Source organism: Mandrillus leucophaeus, unplaced genomic scaffold, assembly GCF_000951045.1.
Source record: "Mandrillus leucophaeus isolate KB7577 unplaced genomic scaffold, Mleu.le_1.0 Scaffold448, whole genome shotgun sequence".
Classification (NCBI taxonomy): Eukaryota; Metazoa; Chordata; class Mammalia; order Primates; family Cercopithecidae; genus Mandrillus; species Mandrillus leucophaeus.
In genome coordinates, this window is record NW_012104787.1 from 3,318,454 (window position 1) to 3,336,383 (window position 17,930).

The 17,930-nt window shown below is 41.4% G+C and overlaps 1 protein-coding gene across 4 annotated transcripts in view; it reads left to right on the forward strand.

Annotated features, from left to right (window-relative positions):
• Positions 1–17,930, forward strand: part of RAD51B (RAD51 paralog B) — an 802,721-nt gene that overhangs the window by 606,761 nt on the left and 178,030 nt on the right. For all 4 annotated transcript variants that reach the window (XM_011994252.1, XM_011994253.1, XM_011994254.1 and 1 more), the window contains exon 9: positions 648–751. In XM_011994252.1, coding sequence (XP_011849642.1) covers positions 648–751 — 104 coding nt within the window. The remainder of the gene's footprint in view (positions 1–647; positions 752–17,930) is intronic.

A 17,930-nucleotide genomic window follows, 5' to 3' on the forward strand; every position in this document is an offset into this window, starting at 1 on the left:
AAGATGCAACTTGGAGGAGGCTAGGAACTCAGATAAAGTTTACTTCAGACCCTCCTCCTTATAGGAAAGTCTTAGAAGGTAAAGGAATGTTTTTCTTGGAATAGGAATGTCTAAAACAGATTACCTATGAAATTTTGAGATCTTCCAGATTCCTTTTTTGGGTGTGTGTATACAAGGGGTGGGAGGACAAGGGAATTTTATATGTATATGCCACCATTTCTATATTGATAAGGAAAATTGAGTTAAGACTCTTGTCAAGCTAAAAATGTCTAACAACTCCATTAAACTAAGACTATTTCATAACTGGTTCTTATTCTGTGGAGTAGCATTATGCCTTTGATATTGAATGGCTACATTTACTAGTAGCAATGGCTCTGAGCTGTCTTGCAATGCAACCTCTTTTTGATATATAACTCTGTTGTTATTTGGCCCAGTAGTGGTCACTTTCACCCAGGCTGAAGGAAACCCCTGCTGGTTTGTTGTCTTATATTCCTTAACCCCTGTCCTACTTCACTAATTCCTCAAGTTCTGTGGTAATGAACTGAGCCTCCAAGTGTTCTCTGGGCAATGAGTAATGTCTGAACTTCATGTGAAATGCCATCTCAAGAAAGGGCATCTGAAAGCATGCTTTTACCATTTCATTTCAGGCACTTCTGGATCCAGCTGTGTGATAGCTGCACTAGGAAATACCTGGAGTCACAGTGTGAATACCCGGCTGATCCTCCAGTACCTTGATTCAGAGAGAAGACAGGTGAGTGCTTTGACAGTATTCTCTGACTATGAAGGTTGGGGAATGAGATGTACTGAGCAATCTGAGCATCTTCTGAAAATGCTGGACACATTGTCTGTCCTGGGCTAGCACTGGCTAGTAGGACATAAAGAAACCAGCATTTCTGCTTGTCCCAACAGCAGTTATAATAAAGTGGGGAGACAAGTCACACACAGGAAAATATGTAAGAATTGATTCCCACAAAGTCAGCATTTCTCTGATATTTGTAAGTGACCAAGGACCACGTCTCTAAGGGTATCCAATTCTCTATCTCTAAATGATAATTTCACTTAGAATGTATTTGTTGAGGATTAGATAATTTGCATATGAATTAAATAATGATGATGCTTTTTCTTGGAGTATGTGTACCTTGAAAATCTTAGGCCAACAGATGCTGCCAAGTGAATAAACTACCCCAGATAATAGGTACTTTTGCATTAATGCATACGCCTGTAGTGTAAAGTACTGAATGATGCTAGAAAGACCTCCAAATGGTTGATCACCGTCTCAGAGTTCCCTATTTGTGGTTTCTGTACTGGCCAAAAGTGAGAATCCTTCCCTTACATCCAGAAAGTTTACCTTCTACCTCCTTTTAAGTCTTCTCTCTTCATTCTTCATTCCAAAGAAAAGGACACCACTGTCTGACTTCTTTGGTAAAGCTTTGGTAAAATGTTTCACAATAAAAAAAATGTCTTTTTCCTGATGACTAACCTCAATTGTATCCTGCTGTGTGACCAGATTCAATCTAGTTTCTCCTAAAAGCAGGAGGAAGAAGAAGATGGGTGATTATTTTGATTTTTTAGATAGGACAGAATTCAGAAGCCAGATTTGCCCACCTTGCTAAATATATATCAAATCCAGGCTATTTAGATACAGAGGCATGAAATGTCACTCTGGTGATCCTTTCTGGAGAAAATGGCAGAAAAGTTGTTGTTGCCTTTACCTGCATTAGGTAAACTGGCTCTTTTCCAAGGAAGCAGGAATCATCAAAAACAGGCGTCAGCTATTGCCTGTTCTAGACATAATTTTCCAAATGCCCTTGGTTAGAAACCAGAGGATTCTTCTTGGTTTGCCTTGGACTATGCAAATAATATTCCAGCTTGGTGATCAAGTCAGCCATGCCTGAGAAGATAGAGTTGCTTGTTTCTATTCAGGGAAACATTCTTGAGTTTTCAGGCCCTGGACTACTCTTTACCTCAATGGTACCTTTTCCCTGATGAGTCCGGTATCCCAGGTTCTGAAGCTATTATTTCTCTTTTTAGTGGAACACATTCCAAAATATTCCTGGAGAATCTAATGGCCTTTGGTAGTAAATCATGCTAAATAGCTGTGTTGCACCTTTCAGGGATATCATTAAGGATTGTCAAACACGCCTATGTAAACTTTATCAGAGGAAGCAAAATTCCTCGTGAATCAGTGTTGACTCATTCATTTTCATGGATCCTTGATCCCACTCCTTCAAAACTTGTAGTTTGTCTCTGCTTTAGATTTTAGATTTTAGAAGCCATTCTTACTGTTACACACGGAGTTTATGACTTCGTCTATTATATGTGGTATCATGAAATCAAGGCTCCTAAATCCTAGTTTTACTAATTCCAGTTAGAATTTATAAGTGAATAAAGAAGTCAGAGCCATATTTTACTTTTTCTTTTGTTTTAATAAATTAACCAGTCAGTGTCAACAGGAAGTAGCTGGTAGGACAAATGCTATTTTTTTATGTTTCTTTGGTGACTGGAGGATGTTGGTGGCTCTTGGCTTTTGGCTGACAAGGTCAAACGCAGGCCAGTGGTCATAAGGAGAACCAGGAGCAAAGTGTGGATGGATCAGTGACAGTTCATCAACTCACATCCCATTAGATGGGTCAGTCATGTTATCTTAATTTACAAAAGACAACTTGTTACTATCATTACTAAGCAATAAGATGCCTTGGAATCATGTTTTCAAACAATTAATGTAAAACATGGCCAGTGTTAAAATGGCCAACCCAGGCAAAGAACATACATTTAATTAATCGATAGAAATATGCATGCCTTTGGGGACCAGTTGTTAAACCTGTGACCTAATAACTGGAATAAAGTTTGATATAGAAAACGTGTCTCTGTCTGGTGACCTTATCTTGCCTTAGCAGAGGGTGTGCTTCGTGATTCCCTGAGTCTTCCCTGTGGTTTTTTTTTTTTTATGAAAAACTATAGAAGCCGTATGAAGCTAAGCCTTTTCTGGGATATGTGCACAAAACAGTACTTTAAAGCTAACGTTTAAGGTAATTACACCAAGTAGTACTTCCTTATAACACCATTTAGTAGCAGAACGTGCCTGGATCATTCTAGGGTAGTTAGACCTCTGGGACACCAGCCACTCAGAGAAGATAACAGGTATAGTTTTTTGATTTTTAGGTTTTTTTTTTTCAATGCCCTAGCAGAGGCCACTACACCCAGGGATCAAGGTTATGGGATGAGGATTATGTTTTATCCCGTTTCTATGACATTGAGCTCTACACCAGGGCTCTTGAATGTGAGGCTTAGTTTCAGATCACAGTCCTGGAAGGGGGTCAGGTCAAGCTGAGCAGACCTTCAAGCCGATTAACCCAAGAACTGAATTGTGTCGTCCGAGGGAAGGAGTCCTCCCTGGCTGATTATTTTCTTTACACCCTGGAAACTTTGCAAAATTTTAGAACCAAGAAAGAAATCTCCTTATCAGGGCCACAAGCCAAGTTAATTCTCTTGCTTATTCTGCTTCAGTGTTTGCAAAAACTCTCTTAAGAAGCTGGAAAACATTTTCTTTTGGACTAATTTAGCTTTTTTTCCATTTGACTTTTATTTACTCTTTTCCTGCTCTGCTTCAGTCCTGCCCCACCCTTTTTGCAACATTTTTATTCTTACCAAAGACATGTTCTTAGAGTAGAATTAAAATGGCCTCTCCTACTTTTTGTAGTTGTTGTTGTTTTAAACCATCAAAAATATGTTTTGGTCTACCATGTGCATGGCATGGGCATATGAAGAAGTAAAGACTAGTTCCTGCCCTCGAGGTCCAAACAAATTAATACTGAGGCACTGCCACAAGGCAGTGTTTGATTTGTTGTCTAATGAGTGGTTAAAACAGTAACTGCTTTGAATCCAAAGGAAGGTAACATCATCAGAGACATATTAAGTCTTTTCAGGAAAAGGTGAGACTTGAGTATTACCTTAAAATTAGTGATTCTCAGCAGGACGCAGTGGCTCATGCCTGCAATCGCAGCACTTTTGGGAGGCTGAGGTGGGTGAATCATCTGAGATCAGGAGTTCAGGACCAGCCTGACCAACATGGTAAAACCCCATCTCTACTAAAAATACAAAAAAAAAAAAAAACATAGCCTGCCATGATGGCGCATACCTGTAGTCCCAGCTACTCAGGAGGCTGAGGTAAGGGAATCGCTTAAACCCAGGAGGCAAAGGTTACAGTGAGTAGAGATTGCACCACTGCACTCAAGCCTAGGTGACAGAGCAAGACTCTGTCTCAAAAAAAAAAAAAAAAAAAAGGAAAAGAAAAAAATCAGTGGTTCTCAAACCTGGCTGCACTTAAGGCTCATCACAGGAGCATTTATACCAATGCCAGTGCCCCACCCTGACCAGTTAAATCAAAATCTCTGCCAGTAGAGCTGAGCATCCGTGTTTATTTTATTTGTAAAGCTCTCTCATGTGATTCTAATGTGCAGCCAAGGTTGGGAACCTCTGCCTTAAATAATAGAGAAAATTCAGGTAGTCAGAAAGGGGAGGTCCTGGGGCAGAGTGAGCTGCCGCTGAAGAACAGGAGGATAGGCTGCATCGTCAGAGAGCACAGGCTGGGTTTTGTCTTGTAACAAGAGCAGAGGGTTTGGGCGCTCATTCACTTAACAAACCTTTATTTAATCACCTCTTCTCTGCTAGTCACTGTGTAACTAGTTGTGCTGGAGATTCAAAAAAAAAAGAAAAAAAAAAAAAAACAGGTAAGAGATGGTTGACACCCTCTGGTTGTTCACAGTCTACTTGAGGAAACACATAAGCATGCAAACCGGACTTGCAGTAAGAGCACAGTGAATGAAGTAAGTGTAGAGGAGATGGGGGGTCCTGCCACTAAGGAAGGTTCTGTAGCGATTAATGAGGCAGAGCATGCAGAGAGGAGTGGAGGGTTGGAAAAGCTAGAGTAAGGCTAGTTATACTTGAAAGAAGGAAGAGAAAAACTCGATAAAAACATTCACATTTATACAATTTCTCCTCAAATCCTCATGAAGTCTGGTCTGACAAACCACAAATGGGATTATATAAATTTTCAAGTGCCCTAGAAGGAGTAATGAAGTAAATGAATCCTGACTAAGCCTCACACCCCCTTGATGAAATAAATATTATGACTCTCTTATTTCAACAAATTGGAAAGAGGTCTTTTTTTTATATAGGAGGTTTATTTAAACGAACTTTCTAATAATATTTTCATTTCTATTTAGGAGGCACCCTGAAATTATGGGACGCTTGAGGGGCGAGCCTAAAGTACCTAGTAAATTGTTGACAGAACCAATATCACTCAAGCTGCTGATCCACACTTGAATCTGTAGGCTTTTCTCAAAGTCCCAGTTTTGCATCTTAGAAGTATTGCATCTTGGAAGTATTGCTTAGCATCTTGCAAATATTCAGTGTTTCCTTTCTGGTGATAGGATTCTCAGTGTCCATTTTATATTTTCAAAGACTCAAATATCATCACAGTGAAGACTTCCCTGACACCAGCTGTGATCCATCCCTCTTCCCTCTGGCCCACACTTGCACCTGGCCCTTGTCTCTATTCTTAGACTTCTGAGCCCTGAATTATGAGCCCCTTGAGGTCTGTGACTGAATTTATCTGCGTACCCTCAAATGTAAGGGCGGTGCTTGACACTTACACAGTAGATACATTTATTTTGAAAGACAGAGAGAAAGCAAGAAAAAGAAACACGCTCCATGTAGCTACTCGTGAACCCAGTCTGAAGGACGAAGGACTGCTTATTTAGAATCATTCTTCCGTATAGAAATTGAGTTTTACAGTTTAACCATTCCTTTAAAATGTTAGTAATTGTCGGTTTAAAAGGTTAGCATCAAACCTCAACAATTATAAGCACATACCTAAATAGAAATACTGTAAGAATACTGAACATAGGAATACTTTTTGTAGAACCAGCCTGCTGGTGTCTATGGGAGGATGGGAGTCAGGCTTCCCTTGGAATCTTATGGGATAGCCTTTGTGTAAGCAAGCCAGAACCCTAAACACAGACCCAGGCTGAGGGAGAGAAGGGTTCTGCAGCTGCTTTCAGGGACCAGATAGCATGAGGACTTTGGTGTGAGGCTAGGAAATCTTTGTTGCTATCTTCTACAAGTCTTAACTTCTCCTCTCTGTGGTTGGACAGGCTTAATGCAAGACTGAATAACTAAAGAAAACTTGATAGATTCTTTTCCCAGATAAGCCGAAGGGTAGATTTGGGGCAGCATGTCAGGCTTATATTCATATTCACCGAAAGAAAGATATTGAGGATGATGTTTTACCTGATGTAAGTCATAGTTGTGTATCTCCCTACTCTTAGATTCCTCCTAAGAAGGATTCAGGCTTAGTTGCCCTAACTCAAAAGGAACCTCTCTCCCTTGGTAGCATGGGTCCCGGTCATTGTACTTGTTCTCTTGTTTTCTACTCCAGCTCATCTGCTTTTCTAGGCAAGGAGAATTATGTGAGTATGTGTGTGTATGTGACTAGATTCTGCCAGAGGAGAAGTTCGGCTGTGCTGCAGGGGTAGCAAAAACTTTTTTAAGCATAAATATCTGCAGAAATAGCAAAGGGAACATAAAATCCAGTCAGGTACATTGTCTTGGGTATAAATGTCCCCTCCCTTTCCAGAGCTGCTCAAGTGTGAAATCCAAGCCCCTGCCCACACTCTTCCAACAGAAGTGCTCTAACAGGTATTGAGTGGATTGGGGAAATGAATAAAAGGGGAACCCAGAATGGTGACGTTAAAAGAATCCCTTTTTTTCAGGCAATGTATTGGCAGTAGGCACTAGGCAAATGTATTAAAATGTGAGGCAATCCTACAGAAAGTGTGCGGTCCCAGTGAATGAATACAGCGAGGTGCTACTCACAGTGCAGGGACCGAGAAAGGGCAACACACTGAGAAAGGGCCCTGAAAGTCAAGGACCCAAGTAGACATCTCCTATTTCCATCTTCACATCTGAGATAAGAATACCTGTGTCTTTCCTATGACCTGCAAACAAACAAACAAGCAAACCGTGGGGATCCCTTTGAAAAAAGTCAGTATATCCAAGAAATCACTATTTCTGAATGATCCCAAGTAGAGAGAACTTTCTCTTAAGAGGGTTCCATTGGAAATTGCCAGCGGAAAATACACAGGTACAATGACTCCCACGCTACAGATGGAGGGTTGCCTTTCCCATGCTTTGACCACGATAGACCATGTACCTTTGCTGAGGGGGAGAGTCAGTCTTTCCTAGGAGATTTTGAGCCAAATAAAATAAAAACAAAACAAGGGTGAGAGAACCACCATGATGTTTTAAACATCATTTTTTTATCCAATAGAGTTATCACATTAGCTGTTACCACCATTTCAAAAAGGTAAAGGCACTTTAACACCAAAAAGTAGAAAGGACATATCTAGAAGAAAGAATACATGTATTAACATATTTAAACTGAAAACATTTCTTTTTATGGCAGACTTTAGCACATGTCCTTACTTCTCTCTTCGAGGCGCATGAACTCCGAGCATCATGGGGACGAATGACTGGTCCTCTTACAGAGCATGTCCACGGTTTACCCTTTAATGAGCCACTCATTTCACTAGCATTTTATCACCTCTGTTATTCTCCTCCAGCTCTGACTTATTTTATTTTTATATACTGTTTGTCTGGTACCAAAATCTCTTGTGCAATGACCCTCCCTGCTCTAACTTGCTAAGTAAACTAGGCCAAATACCTGGGTAAGAGATTTCTAGAGAAATCTGAGCAGTTGCAGGAAATGGAAGAGACACAGGGCTTTGGAACCAAATGGAAGACCCTGTTGTCTGGCTTGGGAAGAAAAATATTTTCAGTTGGAAAACAACATGGGAAACAGCTATGAGATCTCTTGGACAAGGTGCTGCCCTGAAAGTCAAGGACCTTGAAATTTATTTGGCTCATTTGAGAATGAAGATTGAACAGGATGTTGTATTTTAGCCTTAGCTGGTTAGCTGTGAGCGAGAAGAAAATGAGCAACCTCATTGGCTAGGGAAAGGAAAAAGGAAAAAAGGGTTCAACAACGGCCTAAATTATGAACTGATTTACAAATGAATCAGCACTTTCACTAGAACAAAAAGCATTTAGAATATGACAGTGCCCATCTGAGATACAGTCCAGAGATCATCTTCGCCAGTGAGTCTCAAGTACAGTGAATTTAAAAATCCCAGGTGTTGGTGAATGATGAAGATCCCAGGCCCCATCCCCAGTGCTGGATTCAGTGAGGGTGGTGGCAAGCCTGGGATTGCGGTTTATAGCAAAAGCACTTCGGGTGATTCTTACTTGGTGTTCTTCAGTCTCATACTCCATTCTAGCCCCTTTGTTTTACAGATGGCAGTCAGCAATTGATATTAACCGATTTATTCAGGGTCACACAACTAGTAAGTAGCAGAAATGGAACAGAAATTCAATTCTTTCAATTCTGAATGTGTTGCTATTTCACTTTACTCTGGCGACTTTTAGTAGAAAGATTCTAGGCAAAAAAGTCCCCAAACCCAATCAAATTATTGGGTTTGCAGGTGATATGTTAATATCTCTCATGACTTTCAGTGGTTCGTAACGAAATCCTAAAGAACTGTGCAGGAAAAAAAAATTTAAGCACCATCTCACCCCACATTGCAATCAATTACAAGATAAAAGTTATCTTTTAAATTCTTGAGCTCAAATATGAATATGTGACTTTTTACAAGTTAAACTTCACAGTGAGCATGAACTCCTCAGTCAAGTGACTTTCCTTATAGACAATATATGCCACAAGGCTAGCTATGCTACCGCTCTCATACAGATGGCCATTTGTGCTCACGGACGGCCCCACTTAAATCCCGGCTTCCTAGTCCCCATCTTCATAGACTAAAGGTGTGCAATGGGAGAACCAACTTTGTCTGATCTTACGAGCATGGGAGAAGCTTTTTGGTTATCACATTTTTGAGTCAATCAATTTTTATTTTGAAAAAGCAGGGCAAGATAGAGGGAGGAAGAGAGGCTGAGGGCAGGCAGCAGCCTGTGTGGGAACCCATTTCCTGCCATCTCAGGGTCCCATACTTGTAATGGACAGCATCCTTGCTTGGTTCCTGTGCACCAGGTGATACTAATTTAAATTCCTCTTTATTTTCTAGTGATGCAAGGGAGTTTGCCTTTACTGAGTACCTATGAGTTTGCAGGGATCATTTTTGACCCTTTGTGTTTTATTTCCATCAATTCCTCTAATAACCCTTCAGCATAGATCTGATCATCTCTATTTTTACAAATAGAGGAACTTAGCTAATAACATAAGTAACTCGTATTCAGTGATAGCATCAATATTTGAAACCAAGTTTGTATAGTTCCAGACCTTCAGTTCTTTTTCCTGTACCATGTTCTCTGAGATGTAAGGTGGTGGTTGTGTTACTGGAAAGGGATCCCCATCCAGACCCCAAGAGAGGGTTCTTGGACCTCATGCAAGAAAGAATTTGGGGTGAGTCCATAAAGAGTCTACTTTGTGCCAGAGTTCATAGAGTAAAGTGAAAGCAAGTTTATTAAGAAAGTAAAGGAATGAAGTATGGCTACTCCATGGCAGAGCAACCCCAAGGGCTGCTGGTTCGCTGTTTTTATGGTTATTTTTTAATTATATGCTAAACAAGAGGTGGATTATTCATGAGTTTTCCTGTAAAGAGGTGGGCAATTCCCAGAACTGAGGTTCTTCCCCTTTTTAGACCATATACGGTAACTTCCTGATGTTGTCATGGCATTTGTAAACTGTCACTATGTTGGTGGGAGTGTCTTTTAACATGCTAATGCATTATAATTAGCATATAATGAGCAGTGAGGACACCAGAGATCACGTTCATTGTCATCTTGGATTTGGTGGGCTTTGGCCAACTTCTTTACCGCAAACCTGCTTTATCAGCAAGGTCTTTGTGACCTGTATCTTGTTCTGACCTCCTATCTCATCCTGTGCCTTGGAATGCCTAACCTCCTGGGAATACAGACCAATAGGTCTCAGCCTTATTTTTCCAGCTCGTTTTCAAGATGGAGTCGCTCTGGTTCAAACGCCTCTGACAGTTGTCACTGTTTTAATTTAGGAATAAAATGAGGTTCTGGAAAAGGAGGCCTTGACTTGGTGATGATTCTGCTGGGTTGCAATGAATGATCTTTATTATCTTCCTCTCTGACTTTTCCCGAACAATGATTAGACCTAGAATGTCATTTGGTTTACCTGTAAAACTTTCTGAGTTATATATTAGAATGGCACCTCCCACCCTGGGGCAGGAATATAAAAGCAAGGAGATGAGGAGCTTCTTCTTGCTTTTTTTCTCTTGCTCTAGGCACTTTTTGGCTTTGAAATACTCCTGGCATATGCCTGTGATTCTGTAATGCCCCTTCCTCTGCCTGTGTGTGTGAGATTTGAAAGCTTGTCACCCATGTGGCCAAAGCAGGGCCAGCCTGGAGCATTGGTCTTCTGGCTGCCGTTGCTGGGGGGAGCATCCCTGCTGTGAGATGCTACTCCACCTGTGCCTGTGGCCTCTGCTTCTCTCCTGGGGTAGCTGTGACTGGGAGGTGCACAGCATGGTACAATGCTAGTTTTCATTTCAAGTCCTTTCTTGAAGTCACTGATGGGTGCCATGAGTGGAGTGGGGGGGCCTCAGGCCTTTCCAAATTCTTAATAGCTTATAAAATTAGGAGTAGAGGAGGCTGGGTGCGGTGGCTCACGCCTGTAATCCCTACACTTTGGGAGACCGAGGTGGGTAGATCATGAGGTCAGGAGTTCGAGCCCAGCCTGACCAAGATGGTGAAACCCCCATCTCTACTAAAAATACAAAACTGAGCTGGATGTGGTGGCAAACGCCTGTAATCCCAGCTACTCGGGAGGCTGAGGCAGGGAACTGCTTAAACCCAGGAGGTGGAAGTTGCAGCGAGCTGAGAATCGCGCCACTGCACTCCAGCCTGGGTGACAGGGTGAGACTCCGTCTCAAAAAAAAAAAAAAAAAAAAAAGGTAGGGGTAGAGGAATGGGAAGAAGACAAAAGGTTGACATTGTGGAGGTTTGAGGAGAAATGGATCAAATAAGTCTCTAGCATTCTGTTTGAATTTATGTTAGTCTGATTATGTTACCATAACATTTTATGATATGCTACACATTATCTGATGGGTGATTAATTTTCAAATGTAATACAGATCATTGAGCTTTACTGATTTCTGCCACTGAAAATAATTTGGAATTTTCAGTTACTGCAAAGTTGACATAAGTCACTCACTCCTTCCTTCCCTTAATCTTCACCTTACCTTGTTGTCCCCTCCCTACCCCCAAGCTTCCCTGGATTTTTAAATAAGCCAGTGGCTCCTGGCAACTGTCTTGGAATGCTTGAAGCCAAGGTTTTCTTTTCACCGAGAGTCTTTCTGGAAGTTTCTCTTTTTACCTTGGCAGAGCGTAAGAGTTCTTGCATCTCAGACAAAGACTGTGTGTGCTTGACTGTTGGACTCTCATTTTATTGTTACCAAAGGGACCATGATTTTGAGAACACCTTTGGAGAGCCCAGCTCCCATGGTTGTATCCCACTGCCCATTTTCTGAATCCTCAACTCAGAATTGGTGATGAAAGATTGAGCTGGGATTATGATCTGTGATTCTCTAACAGAATTCTCTGAGTGTCAAACTCCAGAAAGAGGCACATCTTTTACAAACCTTAGAGAATTGGAGCTGAGGCACTGGTATGTCTGGGAGGGATTGAAAACAATCCACCCAAAGCCCCGGCGGCCCTGGCTCTCTGGTTGCTTTACTGAGTCTATTCATCCATTTATTGAGAGTCTACTTTGTGTCAATTATTCTGCTGAGTGCTTTGTGGGCATTTTCTTTTTCAGGCCTCACAACAACTCTGTGAGGTGGGTATTACTAGATATACTTTACAGTTGGAGCACACTGAAATTTATAGAGTTTGAAAATTTTGCTCTAAATCACATGGCTTCTAAGGGGCAAAGCCAGAACTTTCCTTTTCCTTTGCCTCTCCCTCCCCCATCACATACATACACTCCCTCTTTTACATCCCTAGATTCTTAACCTTTATTCTACACCGAGTACCATGTTCATGTAAGATTATTCATGCATGTTACTTGGAATTAATTGCAGAACAATTTTTTTTCAACCCCTGTGGTGTGGTCACCTTCAATGCTTATACTTGGTGGAATACCCCTTCAAAGAGTAGAATGATCCATTGCCTCGAGAGAGCTTTTTCAATCTCCGTTTAGTAATGATTAGTTATTTCCTTATAACCGTGTGGCTCTGTGTGACAACAGAACACTTTTCAGGAAGAATGAACTCTACAGGACATGGTCTTCTGAATCTCACCATTCAATCAGGGGAAGTTCTAGCTCTTCCTCTCTGTTCCAAGTACTAGCCTTTCCAGCCAGTGCCTTTTCTGTGCTCTGGGTTTGGCTTCAATGTTCTGTCATTTATTGTCAAAGAAGAAAGAGAAGTCTCTGTGGCATCTTGCCCACAATGGGGATGGACCTGTGCTCATCTCTGTCCTCCAGTGAGAACCTAAGGGTCCAGGAGGTATAGTGGCGCATCCCATAGATACCTCCCTTCCCTCATGGATGAGACAGAATGACATATAAATGATATCTATTTCTTCATTTTGTCCTTGCAAAGTCATTTTTCCACACAGTAATCCATTTCACGGTTTATCTTTAAATCCTTTCTCAGTTGTCTATTCTTCTCTGAAAGTATTATCCCAGCATCCTTATGAAGATTCCGTCAATGTCTAGTAAAATGGGAAAACCCTCTAGTAGTACTATGTTTTGTTTTTGTTTGTTTGTTTTGTTTTGTTTTTACTGGTGCCTCTTTATAATAACAAGATTTGGTGGCTCCAGGATGGCTTCTAACCCTTCAACAGCTATGCCTATACCAACCTGTTCTCTCTTATTTGTAACTATTTATACAGTGTTCTCTCCAGATATACTGTTCCATACTGACCTGCATTGGAATGTTAGGCTCTTCTTTGTGACTGATCTCTCTTTCCTACTTGTGACTCCATTCTGACACTAGCTTTGCCTTTTTATATCATCCTCCCTGCTTTTCTCATGTAGATTTGCTCAAAGATTCCCATGACTCCAAGATCCCTGTAACTGGCTCTGCTGAGTCTGTCAGCATTTGATCCCTTTGACTTGAGGAGGCCAGTCCTTCTCAGGAACCACCTGTAATCTCTTTTTTTCCTTAGAGACAGGGTCTTGCTGTGTTGCCCAGGCTGGAGTACAGTGGCATGATCATAGCTCACTGCGGCTTTGAACTCCTGAGTTCAAGCAACTCTTCCACCTTAGCCTCCCAAGTAGCTGGGACTACAGGTACATACCACCCACCTGGCTATTTTTTTAATTTTATGTAGAGATGGGGTCTTGCTGTGTTCCCCAGACTGGACTTGAACTCCTGGTTTCGTGCAGTCCTCCTGCCTCAGTCATCCAAAGGGCTGAGATTACAGGCATGAGCCACAGCACCTGGCCTATACCTATAATCTCAGTTTGAATTAAACAGTAGTCTCTAGGACCCTTCTGTGTAGGGAATCTTGTTACATGTTGTGGTTGTTCAAAGGCCAACTATTTTCAGAGAAAACCCACTGAGATAAGTTGGATGAGTGACTATGTAGTCATTATGACACCTTGGTCACTTTTTTTCATATCCTAATAATCTAGTATTTTTCCTCAAGAAAAGGTATATACTGTGGTTTGAATGTGTCCCCAAAAAAGCATATGTTAAGTAGTAGTTTACTTAATGGCCATTGTAAACTATTAAAAGGTAGGACCTTTAAGAGGCGATCAGCCCATGAAGTCCCTGCTCTCATGAATGGATTCATGCCATTAACAAGAGAAGTGAGTTTGTTATTGCAGGAGTAGGTTCTTTATAAGAACACAAGTTCAGCCCCCATTTGTCTCTCTGTCACCCTCTCTTTGCCCTTCCACCATGCAATGATGCAGCAAGAAAGCCCTCACCAGATGCTGGCCCCTTGATTTTGGACTTTTCAGCCTCCAGAACTGTAAAAAATAAATTTCTGTTCATTGTAAATTAGCTAGTCTGTGGTATTCGGTTATAGCAAGACAAAATGGACTAAGACAGAAAATTGGTACAAGGAGTGTGGTGGTTGTTATAATAAATACCTGAAAATATGGAAGGGGCTTTGGTATTGGGTGATGGGTAAAGACTGGAAGAATTTGGAGTAGCAAGCTAACAAAAGCCTAGATTGCTATAAATGGAGCATTAACAATAATTCTGGAGGACTCGGAAGAAGAGAATCTGAAACTTCTTAGAGGTTACATAAATGATTGTGATCAGAATGTTAGTAGAAATATAGACAGTAAAGGCCACTCTTTTTTTTCCCCCCCCTTTTTTTTTTGTGACGGAGTTTCACTCTTGTTGCTTGGGCTGGAGTGCAATGGCACAATCTCGGCTCACCGCAACCTCCGCCTCCCAGGCTCAAGTGATTCTCCCACCTCAGCCTCCCGAGTAGCTGGGATTACAGGCACCTGCCACCACATCTGGCTAATTTTGTATTTTTTTTTTTAATAGAGAAGGGGTTTCTCTATGTTGGTCAGGCTTGTTTAGAACTCCCGACCTCAGATGATCCGCCCGCCTTGGCCTCCCAAAGTGTTAGGATTACAGGTGTGAGCCACACACCCGGCCCAGTAAAGGCCATTCTGATGAGGTATCAGATAGAAAAGATGAATATCTTATTGGAAACTGAAGTAAAGGCCATGATTGTTATGAAGTGACAAACAACTTGGTTGAATTGCATCCATGCCTTGAAGCTTTATGAAAAGCAGAATTTAAGAGCAATGAACTAGGACATCTGGTAGAAGAAATTTTAAAGCAAAACATTGAAGAACCTGTGTGGCTTCTTTTAACTGCATACAGTAAAATGAGAAAATAGAGAAATAATTTAAAGATGGAATCTATAATTAAAAGGGATCTGAAGGATTCTCAGCCTGGTTGTGTGGTAGAGAAAGAAAGAGAGCATTTTCCAGAGAGGCAATGTGTGGCTAAGCAACCATTTGATAAGGAGATTAGTATCAATAGAAGAAAGCCAGATGCTATTCATCAAGGCAATGGGAGAATGACCCTGAGGGGATTTTGGAGATTTTTGAGGCTTCCCCTCCCATCACAATCCCAGAGCTCTAGGAGGGCAGATGGTTTCCAGGGACAGACCCAGAGTACCATCCACAGGCTGACTTTCCAGGGCCATCTCAGGACTCTGCCTTCTGCATCCCAGAGGAGCATTTCTCTGCCACCCAGTCATAGCTCAAGCAGGCCCAGGTGTGACTCATGTTGCCACTCTAGAAGGCACAAGTAGTAAACCTTGGTGGTGCCCACATAGTGCTAATTCTGCAGGCATGAAGAATGTATGAGTTCTTAGGCCATGGGAGCCTCCACCTAGATTTCAAAGGATATATTGGATAGCCTGGGCACCCAGGCAGAAACTTATCACAGGGGCAGAGCCGTGGCAGAGAGCCCCAACTAGGGCAATGCTCACTGGAACTGTGGGCTTGCAGCTGCCACAGAGAGTCCCCTCTATACCTAGTATAGCTGTCATGGCAGGGTCACCTGAGACTCCAGAACTGCAGAGCAACCAATGTGCAGCCCCAGCCTTGGACAGCTGCAGGAGCAAGACTAACCCATAAGAGCTGCTGTGAGGGCTGAGACTAGCAAAGCCATGGGGTTGGAGCTTCCCAAGGTCTTCTGGGTACAACCCCTGCCCTAGTTTGTACGGAAGGTAGAAATGGAGTAAAAGGAGGTTATTCTGGAGCCTTATTTGAGGTTGTTTTCCCTGTTGAGTTTTGGACTAACTTGGAATCGGTTACTCCTTTCTTCTTTTTTATTTCTCCCTTTTGGAATGGGAATGTCTGTCCTAAGCCTTTCCTATCATTGTATTTTGGAGGCACATAATTTGTTTAATTTTATAGGCTCACAACTAACGGGGAATTTGCTCTAGGATGTATCATGCCTTGAGTATCACTCATAAATGATTTAGATGAGACTCTGGACTTTGGACTTTTAAGTTGATGCTAGAAAGAGTTAACACTTTGGGGCTACTGGGATGGAATAAATGTATTTGTATGTGAGAAGGACATGAATGTAGGGGGCTGGGGCCAGAATGCTATGGTTTGAACATGTCCCAAAAAATACATGTGTTGGAAACTTAATGACCATTGTGATAGTATTAAGAGGTGGGATCTTTAAGAATTGATTTCGGCCATAAGAGCTCATCTGTCATGAATGGATTAATGCTGTTATTGTGAAAGTGAGTTTGTTATCACGGGAGTGAGTTCCTTATAAAAATTTGAGTTTGGCCCCCTTTTGTCTCTCCTTCACCTTCTCTTTGCCCTTCCACCATGGGATGATGCAGCAAAAAGGCCATGGCAAGATGATGGCTTCTCAGTCTTGGATTTTCCAGCATAGAGGACTATGACAAATAAATTTCTGTTCATTATAAATTACCCAGTCTGTGGTATTCAGTTATAGCAGCACAAAATGGACTAAGACAGTATGTATTACAGCTTAAAATCTTTAGTAATAAATCTTCTAGAGACTGTAATTGTAATAATAATCCTTTGTGTGTACTCTAGCCACAGACACAATCCTCTTCTAACTCTTCCAATTTTTTTTGCATTTGAAATTTTTTTTAATTTTTATTTTTTATTGTGATAAGACCACTTAACACGAGATCTACCCTTTTGACAAACAGTCTAAGAACACAATACCATATTAACTGTATGCACATTGTCATACAGCAGATGTCTGAAACTTATTCACATTGCGTAACTGAAGCGGTGTATCCCCTGAAAGAAAACTCCCGATTTTCCACTTCTCCCAATCCCTGGAAATCATCATTCTGCTCTATTTCTATCTTTTTGACTATTTTAGACACCTCATAAGTGGACTTATATGATATTTGTTTTTCTATGACTGGCTTATATCACTTAGCATAATGTCCCCCAGGTTCATCCATGTTGCATATGGCAGGATTTTCTTGTTTTTTAAGGTTGAAAAATATTCCATTTTATATATCTACCACATTTTCTGTATCCATTTATTTGTTGATACACCTTTAGATTGTTTCCATTCCTTGGCTATTGTAAATAATGCTACAAGGAACGTGGGGGTGCAGATATCTCTTTGGGATAAGTTTACAATTTTTTTTTTTTTTTTTTTTTTTTTGAGATGGAGTCTTGCTCTGTTGCGCAGGCTGGAGTGCAGTGGCCGGATCTCAGCTCACTGCAAGCTCTGCCTCCTAGGTTCATGCCATTCTCCTGCCTCAGCTTCCTGAGTAGCTGGGACTATAGGCACCTGCCACCTCGCCCGGCTAGTTTTTTGTATTTTTTAGTAGAGACGGGGTTTCACCAGGTTAGCCAGGATGGTCTCGATCTCCTGACCTCGTGATCCGCCCGTCTCAGCCTCCCAAAGTGCCGGGATTACAGGCTTGAGCCACCACGCCTGGCCAAGTTTACAGTTTTTAAAATATAATTTCAACTTTTATTTTAGATTCAGGAACACATGTGCAGGTTTGTTACATGGGTATGTTATGAGATACTGAAGTTTGAGGTGCAAATAATCCCACCACCCAGGTAGTAAGCATAGTACCCCTCAGGTATTGTTTTAAACCCTCTCCCCCATCCTCCTCTTCCCCATCTAGTTCCCAGGGTCTATTATTCTCATCTTTATGTCCATGGGTACCCTGTGCTTAGCTCCCACTTATAAGTGAGAACATGTGGTATTTGGTTTTCTGTTCCTATGTTAATTCACTTAAGATAATGGCCTCCAGCTGCATCTATGTTGCTGCAAAGGATATGATTTCATTCTTTTTTATGGCTGTATATGTAGCACATTTTCTTTATCCATCCACTATTGATGGGCACCTAGGTTGATTCCATGTCTTTACTATTGTGAATA